General features: G+C 39.4%; 1 protein-coding gene across 1 annotated transcript; it reads right to left on the reverse strand.

The window, feature by feature from the left end:
• Window positions 1-2864: 2864 nt before the first annotated feature.
• Window positions 2865-16238, reverse strand: LOC126816432 (multiple epidermal growth factor-like domains protein 6). Its single transcript, XM_050542984.2, has 7 exons — window positions 16038-16238; window positions 14357-14497; window positions 10370-12418; window positions 9669-9809; window positions 7797-9488; window positions 6943-7083; window positions 2865-6232 (listed from the first exon to the last, which is right to left on the reverse strand). The coding sequence occupies exons 1-7, from the start codon at window positions 16090-16092 to the stop codon at window positions 6210-6212; spliced, it is 4242 nt and encodes a 1413-aa protein (XP_050398941.1). The 5' UTR covers window positions 16093-16238; the 3' UTR covers window positions 2865-6209.
• Between the last annotated feature and the right edge of the window lie 3090 nt (window positions 16239-19328).

Consider the following 19328-nt stretch of genomic DNA (forward strand, 5'->3'; position numbering starts at 1 on the left):
TCATAAAATGCTGGGGGGTTGGATGGCCGAATGGTTAGCACGTGCGTGCTGTATCATACGGCCTGTCATTGAGTCAACTGGCGTGGTTTCGAATCCCCGGTTGTACGTGATAAGTATCTATTTTATTTTTACACATGTGACGGCGTTAAGGGACATAAAAAGTCTGACTATTCATTTTATTCGTGCAATCCAGTGTTACCATAGAAATAGAAGATGTTAATACAACGGGTTAAATACTAGATTCCCGCTACCACGATTCGTAGCCGTCAAATTTTCCAAATTCTTATTCCCACTGTATATTCAACAACACTTTTTGGCGGTTCTAATTTGAACCCGAAATTACTGGAAAATTAGATGCCGCAAATTCTTCTACTGCACTCTGTCTCTTGTTGGATTGTGGTGGTTGTAGCATCTTTCTGGCGATTGAAACATAACCCTTTTTCGCACACTTAAAGTGAGGGAGAGAGAAATGGGGTTTAACGTCCACTCGAAACAAACTAGGTCATTTCGGGACTAACATATGGTTTTAATTTTATTTCAATAATTCGCTTGCGCGCAGGGGTCTTTATCAGTGGGGGGAAACCGGAGGAACCGGAGAAAACCCACGAGGCTGGACAGGCGACCCTACTCTTTGTCACGTACAACCGAGGATTCGAAACCACGGCAGTTGACTCAATGACAGGCCTTGTGATACAGCGCGCGCACGTGCTAACCATTCAGCCACCCACCCCCTCTCGCACTTAAAGTAGCTAAGCCTCTAACTCAATATCATCCAAAGTCTTCGACATTGAAAACACAAATTATTTGTCAATTTAAATCAACATTGATGTTGTGATCTTACCGGGAAAAGATGGGCTTGATGATATCCAATATTTAAGACAAAATAAACATTTTACCATTGGTACACGAATCGTGTACCATAATGCGTTTCAGGCCCATTTTTAACAAGGGACTCGACGAACAAGGCTAGACAATATTCCACAAGTCATGTCAAACGGTGACTGCATAAATATATTCATATCTGGAGAGTATACACAATAAATACTATGTAGACTAGAATAACTAGACGCTAGAGATTGTCATTCGATTGAGACTTCTGGCGTATTTCACCGAACATAACTGATTTGAAATTATAGTAAAAACGGAAACGACTGAATGTAAATCAGTTTATATACATTTATATTACATTATTATATGAAGGGCGACCCATTTGTGTCAATTTCAAGGTCCCAAATATTAGCGATTTAGCTCCTTTAAGTTTTCAACATGTTGTCATACCACTGACACTTGATATCTTTACTTTGTTGTCAACATCTCCATGCTTGGGTGGGGACAAAATATATGTCAGTTGGTTGGTAAAATATATCTCAATGGGTTATATCTCAGTGGTTTAGTAATTTATATCTGAGTGGGTTGCCAAAATATATCTCTGATCAGAGTTTGTTAATTCTTTTTAATAATAAAACTAATATTATATTTATTACATTCTTTTTATAAAGGAAACCTTGGAAACCGTTCTGACATGGGATTCTATTGCCCCCCCCCCTTTTATAAATCCGGTCCTACATGTGAAGTCAATAGCGAAATACCTTAAATTTAAAAAAAAAAATACTGACTTAGCAGAGCCCACCAACAAACATGTGGCAAGGAACAACATCTAGTCGTTCGGATGGGACGAAAACACAATCCTATGTACATGTTGGCGTGCACGTAAAAGAACCCTTGATAAACGTTAAACACAATTCATTCATGCATTGTTTTTCTTGTGCCGCTATACCTCGGGGGTTTGCCTCAGGAAGCAAAATCAAACTTTCTCATTATTTAACAGCCACGCTTATCGGATCTTAAAGGACAATATTGGTGTCAGTCATTATCACATGAATTATTAGTTAGCAGAAATTCGTCCATGTATCTGTTATCACCCGTCACTTCATTCAGTTATATAAAGGGATAACTCGTGTTTTCCTTTTGCGTTCGTCACTTTCTATTGTTGAAACATTGATTACTCATCTATCGTAGCAACGATCTCTGTGATAAAATAATATTTGGAACGTGTTTAACCAGTTCTATCACATATGTGATAATGACTGGCGCCAATATTGTCCTTTAAAACGCCGAACCGGATAACCCAACCGTATTATACAACCCCAATAATCAATATCTTCAGCTGCAACATTCAGATAAGCCAAATAGGCCACCTCTTCACATTTTGGACTTTTATTTGCATACTTCAAAATATATTGTGTAAGATTTAGATAAAGAGCTGACAGTTTTCACTATAATAGATAATGACAAAAGAATATATTGTCGTCGCCCCTGTCTGGACGTCCGTCTGTCTACAGGTCACAATTTTTATCCGATTTTGACGAAACTTGAAATATAGATCTATCTCCCAAAGCTCTCTGTACCTTTCGACATTGGCATGTACCGGAACGTAACTTCCCGGAGTATGGCCACTGATTGTACGAAAAATCACATTTTTAACGTGTGGACACTCTAGAGGTCACAATTTTTATTCGATATTGATGACATTTTAATGTATGTTTATAACCCAAAGATCTCGGTTCATGTCAATATTCGCGCGTATCGGACTGTGTTTTTAGCTTGTTCTTTGCCCAGCTCTTGCAAAATGTGGGCGTAGCTTGCATGGGAACCGCTTGTTACATTAAATTGTTAAATGGCGACTGTTTCAATCCGTTCAAAATCACAACCATCCGATGGTCTAGAGAGTTGATTATGGAATCTTTACACATAATTTACATAATGCACCTTTAAACGAATCTTATTTACTTTGGAAACCAAACTGAAATCCGGACGCCCACACCCCCAACCTTACCGATGATATAAAACAAACAGATTAAAAATGAAATTCAAAAATATAATTTAAACAATAACATATATATATATATACATCATATTTAAATCTGTTAAATGTATCAATGAATTACTTCGTTCATCAACATCCTTGAACATAGTTTGGAAGGTAAAGTGATATACAATCTCATAGTTATTAATAACCATGGCAACACCCAAATACTATTAGTAGACATGTTATAAGATGTTAAAGATACATTATTTAAAGGGAAAATAACACTCTTGCTGGCTTGACAGCTCCAGAAAATAAAAAATAGCCTTATTCTAAGTACTAGATGTGTTAGTGTCCTACCTGTTGTGTAAATTATCCATTAAATCCTATTTTACTTGTCCAGAGAGTTCAAAAATATTTTTAAATCCAAGTAACCTTTGAAAAGCTTTACGTCAGGCTTTTCAAATCATTTCGTTGAATTTTTCCAATTTTTAAAATTAGGTAAAATGAAATTTGTATCATCAATTAATTGGAATATTGTATAATAGTACATTTTGTTGACCAGAATAATGATTGGGAAATATTATTTAGTTGCAACAAGAGTGGTATTGAGCCTTTAAGAGTTTAATAAAGAGTTGGCCATAATAATTCAAATATAGATGATCAAAAAAGGGAATACTGAAAATATCTTTCAAATTACTTTATTCTGAGCCAAGTTATCTCTGTTTGTAGTTTTGACAAGATGTGTGCATAGTGGTAACCATGCTCTTAGCCTCGCTTTCCCATTTTTAAATTAAATTTTTAAATGGCGAATCGTTCTAATCTAGTTGAAATCTCGAGTATCCGATGCCATCGATGGTCTTGTTTTGTTAATAAATGTCTAATTAATAATTTATATAACAAAGAAAGACCTGCAATAGGCAGATTTAGCTCTTGTATAATGTATGTTTAAACACATAGTATCAAACATTCCAATTAGACTACTTGGTTATATTTGTGAACATGTTATAAGACGTTTAACAAGTAGTATCAAACATTCCAATTAGACTATATTGGTTATATTTGTGTACAAGTTATAGTATACCTATTTGTTAAACATCGTATAACGGTTATACGATGTTTAACATAGTTATAGTTAAAGATACATTATGGGAGATAAGATAAAGAGATGGCAGTTCTCGCTATAATAGTTAAAAACTAGATAGTGTAAAGGTAATTTGCTGAAAATTTCAGTCAAATTGATCCACTATGAGCCGTGAAAGAAGCGGTTGAAATTTTTTGCATAGTCTCGGTCATCATTACTAAAATCATTAATATAAACAGCATAGTCTCGATTATCCACTTTTTTTTATTTTAAAATTATCAATGGCCGTTAGTGGCATATAGGAATCTAATCCAGCCAACATCGAAGGCTAGCCTTGACATCGAGAGTTTATTATGGTCTGGATAAGTTAATTAATGTCTAATTGATAATTTAGATAACATTTCAGACCTAAAGAAAGACTTGTAATAAGCAGAATTTGCTCTTGCATAATGCATGTTTAATAAACTATAGCACTTAACTAAAGACTTATTGAAAACAGCTGCTGATTTATTAAGCTTAAAAACGCCAAGAGAATACAGGTCGGAACGTCGCCTAAATAAACCAGTATATATTTTTTATAAGTATGTTATATAATCCTTATAAGACCCTTATAAGACATATAGAAATAGATTTCACTAAAAATAAAACACACTTATATGGATATACTACTTCTGAATTTATTAACATGCTACGTTTCGATACACATACAGATATCGTTTTCAAGCAAATAATGATAATCCAATTAATGATTAATGATCAATTGAGTTTGATTACAAAATACCATCGACGTTTTGTTTAACCAATAGTTAAAGATACATTATGGAAGATTCGATAACGAGTTGGCAATTCTCACTATAATAGTTAAAAACTAGATAATGTAAAATGAATAATTTGACAAGACGTGTGTAATAATTTCAACCACCGTACTGGTTGTTCGAAGCTAAGTCTCGCACCTCCATTTTATTTTAGCTTAAATCAAAATATGGCTGAACTGTTCTAATCTGTTTAATATCGAAGAAATCCGATGTCATCGAGAGTTGATTATGGCCTGGATAAGTTAATTAATGTCTAATTAATAATTTAGAAAACATTTAAGACCTAAAGAAAGACCTGCAATAGGCAGATTTAGCTTATGCAGACTGTATGTTTAAATGGTTAGTTCTAGATGTTACAATTTGGAACAAAAATTCATAAAGATTCACAAAGGTCTTGAATGGTTCCGGGGATGTGTTCCAGAATAATATGCTGTAAATGTATATATAATATACAAAAACTACGTTTATTGTGTTTTCAAAGAAACACAACATGTATTAAACTATTGTCAAATCAGAGAGAAAGAAATGGGGTTTACCGTCCACTCGACACAAAATAGGTCATTTCGGGACTAACATATGGTTTAATTTTATTTCAATAATTCGCTTAGCCGTGGGAGGAAACCGGAGGACCCGGAGAAAACCCACGAAGATGTACAGGCGACCCTACTCCTTGTCACGTACAACCGGGAAATCGAAACCACGCCAGTTGACTCAATGACAGACCATACAGCGCGCATCCGCTAACTATTCGGTCGTGGATCCCCGCATTGTCAAATCAGCTAACTATTTTAATAGACATGTACAAAGTTTTATAATGACATAATGAATCGCTTCTGTTCCAGAATAATAATTATATACCAAACACTAAGTCACATCTGTTTCCATGGTGATTAATTCCGAGAACTCTCCAATTTATATATTAAAGGGGTATTATGGAAGATTTGATAAAGAGCTGACAGTTCTCACTATAATAGTTAATAACTAGATAATGTAAAGGGAATTTGCTGAAAATTTCAGTCAAATTGATCTACTCTGAATCGAGATATTTGCTTTTGAATTTTAGGCCTAGCCTCGATCATCATTACTAACGTCGGGACGATAAAAAAAATAGCCTCGATTATCCACTTTTAAATTGATTAAATCAATGAGCGTTGAGCAGTAAATCGGATTCAAATCCAGTAAACATAGCAGGCTAGCCATGACATCGAGAGTTGATTATGGTCTGGATAAGTTAATTAATGTCTAATTTTAATATAGATATCATTTTAGGCTTAAAGAAAGACCTGCAATAGGCAGATTTAGCTCTTGCATAATGTATGTTTAAGTTGATGTCGTATCATGTGTTATAAAGATATCTTGGACGGTTTATGAGATATGCCCCGAAAAAACGACGAGAACGGAAGGAAAGCCGGACAGAAGGATGAATCCAGTTTCAGTATTCCACTCTTCACTTCATTCTACGCGGGATAATATATAACACTGGTAGTCTCGAACTAGTTGGTCTTCAACCAGTATACAGAACGTCCTCTGAAACAAAAACAAAAACAAAAACAAATAAACAAATAATAAAGCCCGACCGAACTGTAGAATTAAATTAAGACATGTCTATAATTTTGGTTGTTTTGGAACCTATATAATCATAAATTTAATAAAAATATGTTTCTATTCATTATTATCAACTTCGTTATTTCGTGACTATTACTATACAAAACCTCAACATACAGCAGAGAGAGAGAGAGAGAGAGAGAAATGGTGTTTAACGTCCACTCGACACAAACTAGGTCATTTCGGGACTAACATATGGTTTAATTTTATTTCAATAATTCGCTTGCGCGTAGGGGTCTTATGCAGTGGGAGGAAACCGGAGAAAACCCACGAGGTTGGACAGGTGACCCTATTCCTTGTCACGTACAACCGGGGATTCGAAACCACGCCAGTTGACTCAATGACAGGCTTTATGATACAGCGCGCACGTGCTAACCATTCGGCAATCCACCACCCCTCCCCTTCTCAACATACAGCAACATCGGTTCACTGATAAAGGTGTTATACTGGAAACAAACTGAAATGAAATGGGGTTTATCGTACTACTGTGCAGCTCTACCAATCGAGTTTCCGCCAAACAAATGCCGCCCCCTCCACCCGTACCACGACGGATTTCTAAATGCTAAACCCAATTTCTGTCTTGCTGTGTTTTGTCATAGTAACGCAAAGATGGCGTAGCAGGTGAAACTAACCGACGTCACATTTTGGCCCTGTAAATCCTTCTTGGCAGCCTACCGCACCACATCTACCAGTGACGACATCACATGGTGTATTATCATAACAGTTACCGCAATTGCTAGAACAGCCATCTCCATAGTAACCATTTTCACAATCTAAAATATAACATAGTTATTGATCATAACAGTAACGACAATTTCTAGAACAGCCATCACCATGGTAACCATGCTCACAATTAAATATAACATAGACGGTACATGGTTTGTTATCGTAACAGTTACCATAGTTAGTAGACGAACCATCACCATAAAAACCATCTTTACAATCTAAAATAGAACAGAGACAGTACATGGTTAATGGCCATAACAGTTACAATAGTAACTAGAACAGCCATCACCATAGCAACCCTTTCAACAATCTAAAATATAACATAGAATATATACGGTTTATTATCACAACCATTGCCATAGTTGTTAGAACAGCCCAGTCATCACCATGGTAACCATCTTTACAATCTAAAATATTACATAGATGGTACATGGTTTATTATCATAACAGTTATCATTGTTAATAGAACAGCCATCACCATAGAAACCATCTTTACAATCTAAAATATCATAGATGGTACATCTTTACAATCTAAAATATCATAGATGGTACATCTTTAAAATATAAAATAGAAGGCACATATAAAAAAAAGTCATCACCATAGTAACCATCGTCACAATCTAGCCCTTTTCAACTTTTCTAGACCAAAAACATAAACCAAAATAGGCATAGTAAAGGCTCGACCAAGAAGCGAAAGAATGTGTGGCACTACATTGATAAAAATCAAAAACAATTAGTGGACTGAGTCCAAAGAACCTACCTATCTCACAGTAATCTCCCCTTCTGCCAGGTTGGCATCCGTCAGTACAGGTTCCATTCTTCTGGAAACAGGCCGGAGTCGTTGTACCGTCTACCTCTTTACAATTTACACTACAAGCTTCATTACAGTAGTCACCATAGTTACCAGTTTTACAGCTGTTACATTTACCCCCCGTTCTCTCACAACCACCATGACAATTGGAATTACACACCTCCTCGCACCTGTCACCATAGTAACTGTCATAACATTTTATACATTTTCCACTTGTCCTATCACATCCTTCTTCACACGTGGAGCTACATTTGTAGCCACAACTGTCACCATAGTAACCAGTCTTACACGTTATACATTTCCCGTTGTCCTTTTCACAAATGCAATGTTTATCACATTTTAAATCACACGTGTCTCCATGGTAACCACTCAAACACTCACGGCATTTACCAGTAACTTTGTCACACCCACCTTCACACGTAACTCTACATAACCTATTACATTTGTCACCATGGTGTCCGTGCATACAGCTGTTACATTTGCCAGCTATTTTGTCACATCCGCCAACGCACGTCACTCTACATAATATGCTACAGTCGTCGCCATAGTGACCACGGAGACAGTAGTTACATTTACCGGATTCTTTGTCACATCCCCTATCACATGTAACACGACATAACCTTTCGCAGTTGGCGCCATAGTAACCGTTATGACATTTAATACATTCACCCAGCGATTGTTTACACCCTCCATCACACGTGGTTCTGCATAGCATATTGCATGTGTCACCATAGTAACCCATAATGCACCGATTGCATTTTCCGGTTTGTTGATCACATCCGCCGTAATCACATTTAGAACTACATGGCATATTACACATTTCACCATAGAAACCATCAACACATTTCAGTACGCATGTACCATTTTGATAACACCGCCTTTGATTTTGCCGCAATAAGCATCTATCGCTACAAGTAAGATTGCAGAAGTCGCCGGCCATATTAAATTTACAATCCTTACATTTTCCGTCAATTCTACCACAGGAATCTAGACAGTTACTGGGGCAACTGGCAGTACATTGGTCACCATAGTAACCCAACTTACAACTATGGCAACGGCCATCTCTTGAACATACACCACCTTCACAACCTTCAGGACATTTTAAGTCGCATTTATCTCCGTATTGCCCGGCTTCACAACTATCACAGGTGCCACCATCTTGATCGTTGTAACATTGGTGGCAATTTGAACAATTCTTATCACAATTGTCGCCATATTTCTTTTCAACACACGTGTGACACCTACCGCTATATTTATCACACCCGTAGAAACAGTATTCACTACATTTCTGTCGACACGAAGATCCGTAATAACTTATTTGACTACTGGTATGATGATGTGTCTGACAGTTGCATCTTCCGTTCTCTCGGTTACATCCGTTGCGACAGTTACATCTTTGATCGCACATGTCACCATACCAACCAGATTTACAGACGTAACATCTGCCCGTATCAGGATAACATGAATCCATGTAACATTTTGTATCACATTTCTGTTCACAGTTATTACCGTAATATCCAGCTATACAACCATAAGTACAATATCCGTTAACAGGATTGCAGGTGCCTAGTTGACAGTTCTTACTACATGCAGTACACGAGTTACCTGGATCTTCATAATACCCATCCTCACATCCAGCCTCTAATAAAAAAAATATTCTTTTAAAGCATATTATTTATATAAACAAAGGGGCTAAACGAAGGGGGCGCAATGGGATTAGAATATTTGCACCCCCCCCCCCCCTTTCAACCCCCAATCCCTAACCCCTGACTCAAGGATATTTGATAATTGCGGCTTTAGCTTCATAGATGGAAAACTTACCGATGTCACATTTTGGTCCTGTAAAACCATCCTTGCATCCCTCTATACCACAATTGCCAGTAACAGAATCACACTGTTTATTATCATAACAGTTACCACAATTACTAGAACAGCCATCACCATAGTAACCATGTTCACAATCTAAAATATAACATAGACGGTACCATGGTTACTAGAACAGTCATCACCATAGCAACCATCTTTACAATCAAAAATATAACATAGGTTTATTATCACAACAGTTACCATAGTTCCTAGAACAGTCCTCACCATAGTAACCATCTTTACAATCTAAAATATAACATAAACAGTACATGGTTTATTACTAGAACAGTCATCACCATGGTAACCATCTTTACACTCTAAAGGTGCATGGTTTACTTTTACCACGGTTACTAGAACAGTCAATAAAAAAATTCAAACACAAACACATCACAAAGACATAACATAGTTACCGCCATTTTCAAAAGGAAATCAAAAAAGGTTGCACATTAAAAGACATTTCGAGCAAAGACTCTAAACAAGCAAACTAACAAAAAAAAACCCCAAAAACCCAAAAAACCAAAGAAGCAAGAAAAATAAGTTTTAAGATTGCATTAAATGGCCTGGTTCATATCTTTAACATCGAATTTCTTACTATGGATTATAAAAAAGCACATCTTGAGTTTAGATGTGATTACGTATGTGCAAGAACAACTTACCATCTCCACAGTTATCTCCCCTTGTACCGGGTTGACATCCTTCAATGCACGTTCCATTGGACTGGTAACAAATAGGAGTTATTTTACCGACAACAGATTTACATGTTGAACTGCAGATTTCATTGCACGTATCTCCATAGTAACCACTGACACAACTGTCACATTTACCATCTAGTCTGTCACATCCGGAAATACAGTTAGAATTACACGAGTTCTCGCACGTTTCACCATAGAAACCAGTCTTACAGCTGTTACATTTTCCTCCCTTCCGGTCACATCCACCATAACAGTTGGAATTACATTCATGCTCACATTCGTCACCATAAAAACCGATTATGCAGCTGTAACATTTAGCCCCCTCTCTGTCACAACCACCATTACAGTTGGCGTTACACACACCCTCGCACATGTCACCATAGTAACCAGTATAACACCTGATGCATTTACCTGTCGCCCTATCACAGCCGTAATCACAGGTGGCGGCGCATGGGATGTTACATACATCACCATAGTAACCACTCACGCAAGCGTTGCATTCCCCACTTTCATGGTGACATTTACAATTTGTGATACATTCTTTATTGCATATTTCGCCATAGAAACCACTTGCACATTGAACGCATCTCCCCGTTTCTTTATCGCACCCTCCTTCACACGTGCCTCTACATAACTTACCGCATTTGCTGCCATAGTGACCCTGAATACAAGAAACACAATCACCCGATACTTTATCGCACCCTTCAATGCAGGTAACTCGACATAAATTATGGCATTTGTCACCATAGTGACCACGAATACACTTGCTACAATTACCCGATATTTGGTCACATTCACCCCTACAGGTGGCTCTACATAACATATTACATTGTTCACCATAGTAACCACTCTGGCATTTATGACACTGACCGGAAGTTGGACTACACCCATCAACACATGTAGTGCCACATAACCTATTACATGTATCACCATAGGTACCGGGTGTGCAGGTGCTACATTCGCCAGTTTTCTGATCACACCCGACCTTACATGCACATTCAAGGTCACACATTTTGCCGTAGAAACCATCAACACATTTAGATACGCATGCACCATCTTGATAACACCGCCTTTGATTTCCATTCGATTTGCAACCGATGCTACAAGGAAGAATGCAGAAATCGCCCGCCATATTGTTTTTACAGTCTCGGCATTTGCCGTCAAGTCTGTCGCATGGTCCAAGACAGTTGCTCGGACAACTCTTAGTGCAAAAGTCACCAAAGAAACCGATTTTACAGTCCTTACATTTAGCGTCAATTTTATTACATGGACCAAGGCAGTTACCAGGACAACCCTCAGTACAATGATCACCATAGAAACCGACTATACATTCCCTACATTGAGCGTTAGTTCTATTGCATGGGCCAAGGCAGTTACCAGGACAAAAATCAAGACAATAATCACCAAAGAAACCCACTTTGCAATTATGACAATAGCCATTGCGTTCACAAACGTTTCCATGACAACCTGCAGGACATATTCGATCACAATAATCCCACGCCTGGCCTTCTCCACAATAATAACACGTGCCGCCAATCTGGTCACTGAAACAGCCAAAATCACACCCCAAACACATCTGGTCACACTGTTCTCCAAATAGGCCTTCATTACAGTAGTTACATCTACCGGTTAACTTATCACACCCATGGTGACAATTAGCACTACATTCCAAAACACACGCGGTCCCATAGTAACTTACTTCTCCAAATCCACCTTGACAACCACATTCACCCGTCACCTGGTTACATCCATGAGGGCAGTCACATGCTATATCGCACGTTTCTCCATACCATCCATCTTCACAATAATAACATATCCCTGTGTAACGATAGCAACCATACAACCCACAATTCAAGGGACACTGGAAGTCACAGGTGTTGCCATAAAAGCCATCGTCGCATGCGTCAGTACAGAAGCCGTTGTCAGGATTACATCTTCCGTTAAGGCAATTCTCGCTACAGGCCGTACACGAGTTCTGCGAATCGTCATAATATCCTTCACTGCAACCAACTTCTAAAAAATATGGAAATACAAACTTCTAATCAGTATAGTCCGTAAATGGGTACAATTGGGGATTGATCTACACCACGATAACCCCCAAACCAAGCCTGAAGGCCCCTACTTTAGGGGCTCCGGGGATCTCGCACCCTCCCTTACACATCGCAAAAAAATCGTTGACAATTTGATTGTAGATGGTTCTTTATATCCTGAATAAAATGGCCACCAATAAAATGGCCACCAAACTACGTGATAATATTAAATTCTGTAGGGTTCCCTAGCACACCACACTCCCAGTCCGTTCCTGAACCAAGTGCGGATCCCTAACTTCTTTCACTGTTCTCAGAACAATTCAGTAAGAACCTGTGACGGTTGGAAGAGTAAATCCACACCGACCCTTCTACGTGTATATTTAACCGAGTGTAAAGTGGACTGCAAAGGGAATATCACACTGCCCCGCCCCAATAGATAACACTAACCTGTAAACGGTATATTACACTCCACCCACCCAGAGGTGCATCCAGAAATTTTTGCAGGAGGGAGTTTGCCAGGTTCCCGGTAAGGAAATTTGACAGTTGGCAATGCATAATGCCATCATCGTCTCCAAATTACATAGGCATACATACACATTGGGCTTTTTAAAGAGAGAGAGAGAGAGAGAGAGAGAGAGAGAGAGAGATGGGGTTTAACGTCCACTCGACACAAACTAGGTCATTTCGGGACTAACATATGGTTTAATTTTATTAACATAATTCGCTTGCGCGTAGGGGTCTTTAGCAGTGGGAGGAAACCGGAGGACCCGGAGAAAACCCACGAGGTTGGACAGGCGACCCCACTCCCTGCCACGTACAACCGGGCATTCGAAACCACGCCAGTTGACTCAATGACAGACTTTATGATACAGCGCGCGCACGCTAACCATTCAGCCACCCAACCCCCCTTTTAAAGAGAGAAATCCAATATTTATAACGAATTAATAGGATCGCATTGTGATTCAATTTCATTGAAGCAAAGCACAAATTGTGATATCACATATGTGTATATCACTATCACTAATATAGATGGTATTTTACACTCCACCCCACTGAAATCGACCCTACCCCACCGAATAACACTAACCTGTAGAGGGTATGATACACCCCCCAACCCCCACTCTACCTCACCAGATAACACTAACCTGTAGAGGGTATGATATACCTACCCCACCCCCACTCTACCTCACCAGATAACACTAACCTGTAGAAGGTTATGATACACCCACCCCACCCCCACTCTACCCCACCAGATAACACTAACCTGTAGAAGGCTATGATACACCCACCCCACCCCAACTCTACCCCACCAGATAACACTAACCTGTAGAAGGCTATGATACACCCACCCCACCCCGAATCTACCCCACCAGATAACACTAACCTGTAGAAGGCTATGATACACCCACCCCACCCCAACTCTACCCCACCAGATAACACTAACCTGTAGAAGGGTATGATACACCCACCCCATCCCCACTCTACCCAACCAGATAACACTAACCTGTAGAAGGCTATGATACACCCACCCTACCCCCACTCTACCCAACCAGATAACGCTAACCTGTAGAAGGGTATGATACACCCACCCCACCCCCACTCTACCCCACCAGATAACACTAAACTGTAGAAGGGTATATTGCCACCCACCCTACCCCATCAAATAATACTAACCTTTAGAGGGTATAATACACCCCACCGAATAACACTTACCTGTACAGGGTATAAAACAACCCAGCCACCCCAACCACCCCTCTCACCCAACTCTACCCCACCCCACCAGATAATACTAAAATGTAGAGGGTATAATACACCCCACCCACCCCGCCCCACACAACTCTACCTAACCCGTAGAGGGTATATTTCACCCCGCCCGTACCGACCCCACTCTACCCCACCCACCCCACCGAATAACACTAACCTGTACATACACCACATGTTTTCATGCACATGACATCCATATCAGTCATGGGATATTTGTATTGTTTATCACTAGGTGTACAGTCGTTAATATTTTCATTACAGAAGTTGGTATCAGACGAATCTTCACATTGATCTAAACCTGTAAATATTATTATTATTATTATTAATATCAGACTATATAAACTATTTACCTCTATGTAGCATGGGAGTCATACTGGCTCAGTAGTTAAGACACTGATTCGCCAGCCTTTTGGTCCCGTTGCATGGCCGATAAAGTTCCTTGTCAGTGGTGATCGACGGAGGACTTCTAGCCCCTGGTTCCGATATTGGCCGATAAAATTTCTCGGTTTTTTCCGTCTCGGATTCCAGTTGTCAGTGGTGCAGGACGGAGGACATTAAAAAAGACAACTGTCTAGTCGATTGGATGGAACGAAAAACCGAAGACCCGTGTACACTTTGGTGTATAAGAGTACGAAGAAGATCCCATATTTGGACAAAATTTGCCCCATAGCACACTGGATGGCGTATGACATCGTCCTGGATGTCGTACGACATCGTCCTTTATGGCGTATGCATTAGCCCTGTAGGTGCTGGAAGGTACAACATTTTACATCAGACAGCAGTTGAATTCAAAACATCAAGGGTTATTTACGTGCACGACGGAGGACGGGGGCCTAATGGTTTAACGCCTGTGCGTGAAATCATACGGACTGTCATTGAGTCAAGTGGCGTGGTTTCGAATCTGCTTGTGCCGAGTGGACGTTAAACCCCATCTCTCTCTCTCTCTCTCTCTCTCTCTCTCTCTCTCTCTCCCCTCTCTCTCTCCCCATCGAACTAAAGATTGTTGAGGCCTGTAGGTCCTCTGGTTTTCGTTCGATCCGAATGAGTAGATGCTTTTCCTTGTCTGGCACTCCATCACTCACCACGGACAAGAGGGAACCACGCTGGATAATTCCGGGAACTTTCCCTGCCAGCAGGGGGGTCAATCCAGCTTCGGAACTCTTGATTGATTAGTGAGCATGTACCTTACTCACTGAGCCAACGTGGCACCCCTCATCTGTGGAAATACTAATCATTGCATGAAATTGAACAAATTTGAACGGGATTATCTCGTTTCCATAAAAATAAAATGTACGCACAACGGTTGACATTTCGTATGTATCGCGTAATGACAAAACATGTCGACTAAAGATAATGACATCTCGCATGTGTCACGTCATAACATAAAATGTCGACTAAAGATAATTACATCTCGCATGTGTCACGTAATAACATAAAATGTCGACTAAAGATAATGACATCTCGCATGTGTCACGTAATAACATAAAATGTCGACTAAAGATAATGACATCTCGCATGTGTCACGTAATGACATAACGTGTCGACTAAAGACAGTTACATCTCGAATGCGTCACGTAATGACATGGCCCGCCTATTCAAGCCACTCTATTATTCTAAAAAGAGCAGAGATGAGAGAGAGAGAGGGAGAGAGAGAGGGAGAGAGGGAGAGAGGGGGGGGGGGCGATTAACGTCCACTGAGCATAAAATAGAAAATACCTTAAACCATACAGGCCGTATATGACACTTAACTTAATTTACAAATGTCTGCCAATGACGATAATGGCGACGATGATGTTCTGAAAGTGTTTGTGATGATAATTATAATAAATAGTAAATACCTTTAGCCAGAGAGACCGATATGAATAATATGATGCACAAATTCCACAACTCCATGCTTACTGGTCTCGTAGATCTATCTGTATAAACAGACTCGACTGAATTCTGTGTGTTATTGAAATGTGTTGATGCGTCTAACAGAGAAATGTGAGAGCTTTTAAAGAGATATAAATAGCTCCAGCAATAATAGAATAGATCATAGTCTTTAGCATGAACAAACGGAGGAGGATAATAAAATAAATTACTATACACTATAATATTGTGTTTAATCATTTAACACAGTGTGTTAGTGTAATGTTTCCATACCCAGGGCCAATGCCAGAATATTCTGTAGTGATAATGTGCATCCCCCTCCCACGCTCTTAAAAATGAGTTACCAACATCAAATGTTTAAAACAGATGTTTCGTAGACAAAATGAAACGCATAAATCATACCTGATGTAGGCCAGGGATTGTTTTTACAGAATTCTTTACAGTTCACATTGATAGATCCATTGTACAAAACTCTAGCCACCAAAGCTCAGTATTTTCCCTCTAACCCGCAAAGGTCAGTATCGTGGCACTATAATCCACAAAAGGTCAGTATTGTTTCCTCTAACCCGCAAAGGTCAGTATTGTGGCTCTCTAATCTCCCCAAGCTTAGTATTGTGGCCCCTAACCCCTACAGCTCAGTATTGTGGCCCCCTGACACCTACAGCACAGTATTGTGGCCCGCTGACCCCCCAAGCCCGGTATTGTGACTCTCTAACCCGCCCAAGCTCAGAACTGTGTCCCTCTAACACTCTAATCTCAGTATTGTGGCTCTCTAACCCCTGAAACTCAGTATTGTGGCTCTCTAACCAGCAAGCTCAATATAGTAGCCCTCTGACCCTCAAGCTCAGTATTGTGGATCTATAACCCTTAAAGTTCAGTATTGTTCCCTCTAACCCTCAAAGGTCAGTATTGTTCCCTCTAACCCTCAAAGGTCAGTATTGTTCCCTCTAACCCTTAAAGGGCAGTATTGTGCCCCTCTAAGTCCCAAATTTTAATATCAGTATTTTGCCCTTCTAACTCGCAAAGGCCAGTCAGTATTGTGCCCCTCTAACCCTAAATATAGATCGCGCCGTTCAAGATTATGATGGAAATCCCACTGTGCTATGTCCCGGACTACTCTTATATCTAATTCCAACCTCGGTTTTTCGTCCCATCCGAAAGACTATACGTTGTCCCTTGCCAGGCCCTCTATCATGTACCATTGACAAGGGGGAAACCACACCGAAAAATCCAGATGAACTTTCTCGGCCAATGCAGGGATCGAACACGTGACCCCCAGGTTAGCGAGCCATGGCCCTAACTGCAGAGTCACCGTAGTACCTCGCTAGTCATGAAGTCTGTCATTGAGTCAACTGGCGGGGTTTCGATTCCCCGGTTGTACGTGACAAGGAGTAGGGTCGCCTGTCCAACCTTGTGGGTTTTCTCCGGTCCTCCGGTTTCCTCCCACTGCTAAAGACCCCTACGGGCAAGCGAATTATTGAAATAAAATTGAACCATGTGTTAGTCCGGAAATGACCTAGTTTGTGTCGATTGGACGTTAAACCTAGTTTGTCTCTCTCCCTCTCTCTAAAATGGACAATGAAAAATGAATATATTGAATATTTCAATCAAATTAGTTTATTTTGAGTGTTTTAATTTTTGACAAGATAGTCTCGATTACCAAGTATCATTGTTACGATAATGAACAAAGTCTCGATTATCCATTTTTCCCCCGTTATAATATCAAACAACGCATGTGTTCTAATTAATTCAATAGCATGGTCTGGGGAGTTAATTATGGAGAGAGAGAGAGAGAGAAATGGGGTTTAACGTCCACTCGACACAAACTAGGTCATTTCGGGACTAACATATGGTTTAATTTTATTTACATAATTCGCTTGCGCGTAGGGGTCTTTAGCAGTGGGAGGAAACCAGAGGACCCGGAGAAAACCCACGAGGTTGGACAGGCGACCCTACTCCTTGCCACGTACAACCGGGGATTCGAAACCACGCCAGTCGACTCAATGACAGACTGTATGATACAGCGCGCACACGCTAACCATTCAGCCATCCAACCCCCCAGTTAATTATGGACTTTTCATCTGCAGAAATGTCTAAATAACAATTCCACAATATTTGAAGCCAGAAAAAAAGAACTGTAGTAGGCAGATTTAGCTCTTACATAAATCATATTTAAGATTTATCTTGTTGTTGTGATGTCTTTTTTTTTGTCTTTTTTTTTTCTTTTAAGAAAATTGAAACAATTGTGTTGCGATTTTTTTTTTTGATGTGTTTGATTTTTTTTTTTTTTTTTTTTTGATTTTTTTTTAGAAAATTGAAACAGCACGATTTTCCTCTACATTTCACAACAGCCGAACTATCTTACAACTTTACCATGATGTATACAGAACGTTCCTGAAATATCAAAATGGAAACCTAGAACATGATAGAAATAATGAAATCAAATATTCTACTTTTCGGGGACACGGTTGCTAAGTGGGTAAGACACTGGCTCGCTAGCCTGGAGGTCGCGAGTTCGATCCCTGCATTGGCCGAAAAAGTTCATCCATGTTTATATTCCAAAGATCTCGGTTCCTTTCCATATTGGCGCATAACGGACCGTATATTCCTAGATTATACCACCGTTACATCATAATTATGGTTGAGTTCGAATTTCGGAATTCGGAGAGAAAATGTCCGTCACAATCGCTGCTCCCCTTTACGCAAATAGTGTAAAAGCATGTAATACCGTGCCACAAATATATGTTACGCTTGATCTTGGGGTTCTTTTACTTGCGCACCAGTGTGTACACGTGACTTCGTGGTTTTGTTTCACAATATGGTAAGCTACAACATACTCGTTTATCACTTTAAAGTCGCTAAACTACAACATACTCTTTTACGTGCACGCGAAATGACTTAGTTTGTGTCAAGTGGACGTTAAACCCCATTTCTCGTTCTATCTATTTCTCAATTAAATATTAGATAACTAATTAGAATACAATGATCAGTGTAAAATTTTTAATATTTTTCATTTGTATTATTTATTTTGAAACTAGAACAGCCAGCTCTTCATCTAAATCTTACATACTTCAACTTTTATGAGAGTATGATATTAATGATTTGTCTCGTTTGTCCAGTGTCGTTGCTACAGTAATAAACATTCTACACTACATCCGCCAACACTTATAACTTCGCTCAGAATAAAGTAATTTGAATAAAATTGGCAATATATTCATTTTTCATGATGTATTTTTGAACTATTGTAGCAAGAACGAACA

The sequence above is a fragment of the Patella vulgata genome, chromosome 3 (assembly GCF_932274485.2).
Source record: "Patella vulgata chromosome 3, xgPatVulg1.2, whole genome shotgun sequence".
In the NCBI taxonomy this organism is placed as follows: Eukaryota; Metazoa; Mollusca; class Gastropoda; family Patellidae; genus Patella; species Patella vulgata.

Coding starts and splice junctions, on each gene's coding strand:
- LOC126816432 (XM_050542984.2), bottom strand. CDS start 16,092: ATGGAGTTGTGGAATTTGTGCATCATATTATTCATATCGGTCTCTCTG. Junction 9,810..10,369: donor GGGAGATAACTGTGGAGATG/GTAAGTTGTTCT, acceptor GTTATATTTTAG/ATTGTGAACATGGTTACTAT. Junction 6,233..6,942: donor AGGGCCAAAATGTGACGTCG/GTTAGTTTCACC, acceptor TTTTTGTTTCAG/AGGACGTTCTGTATACTGGT.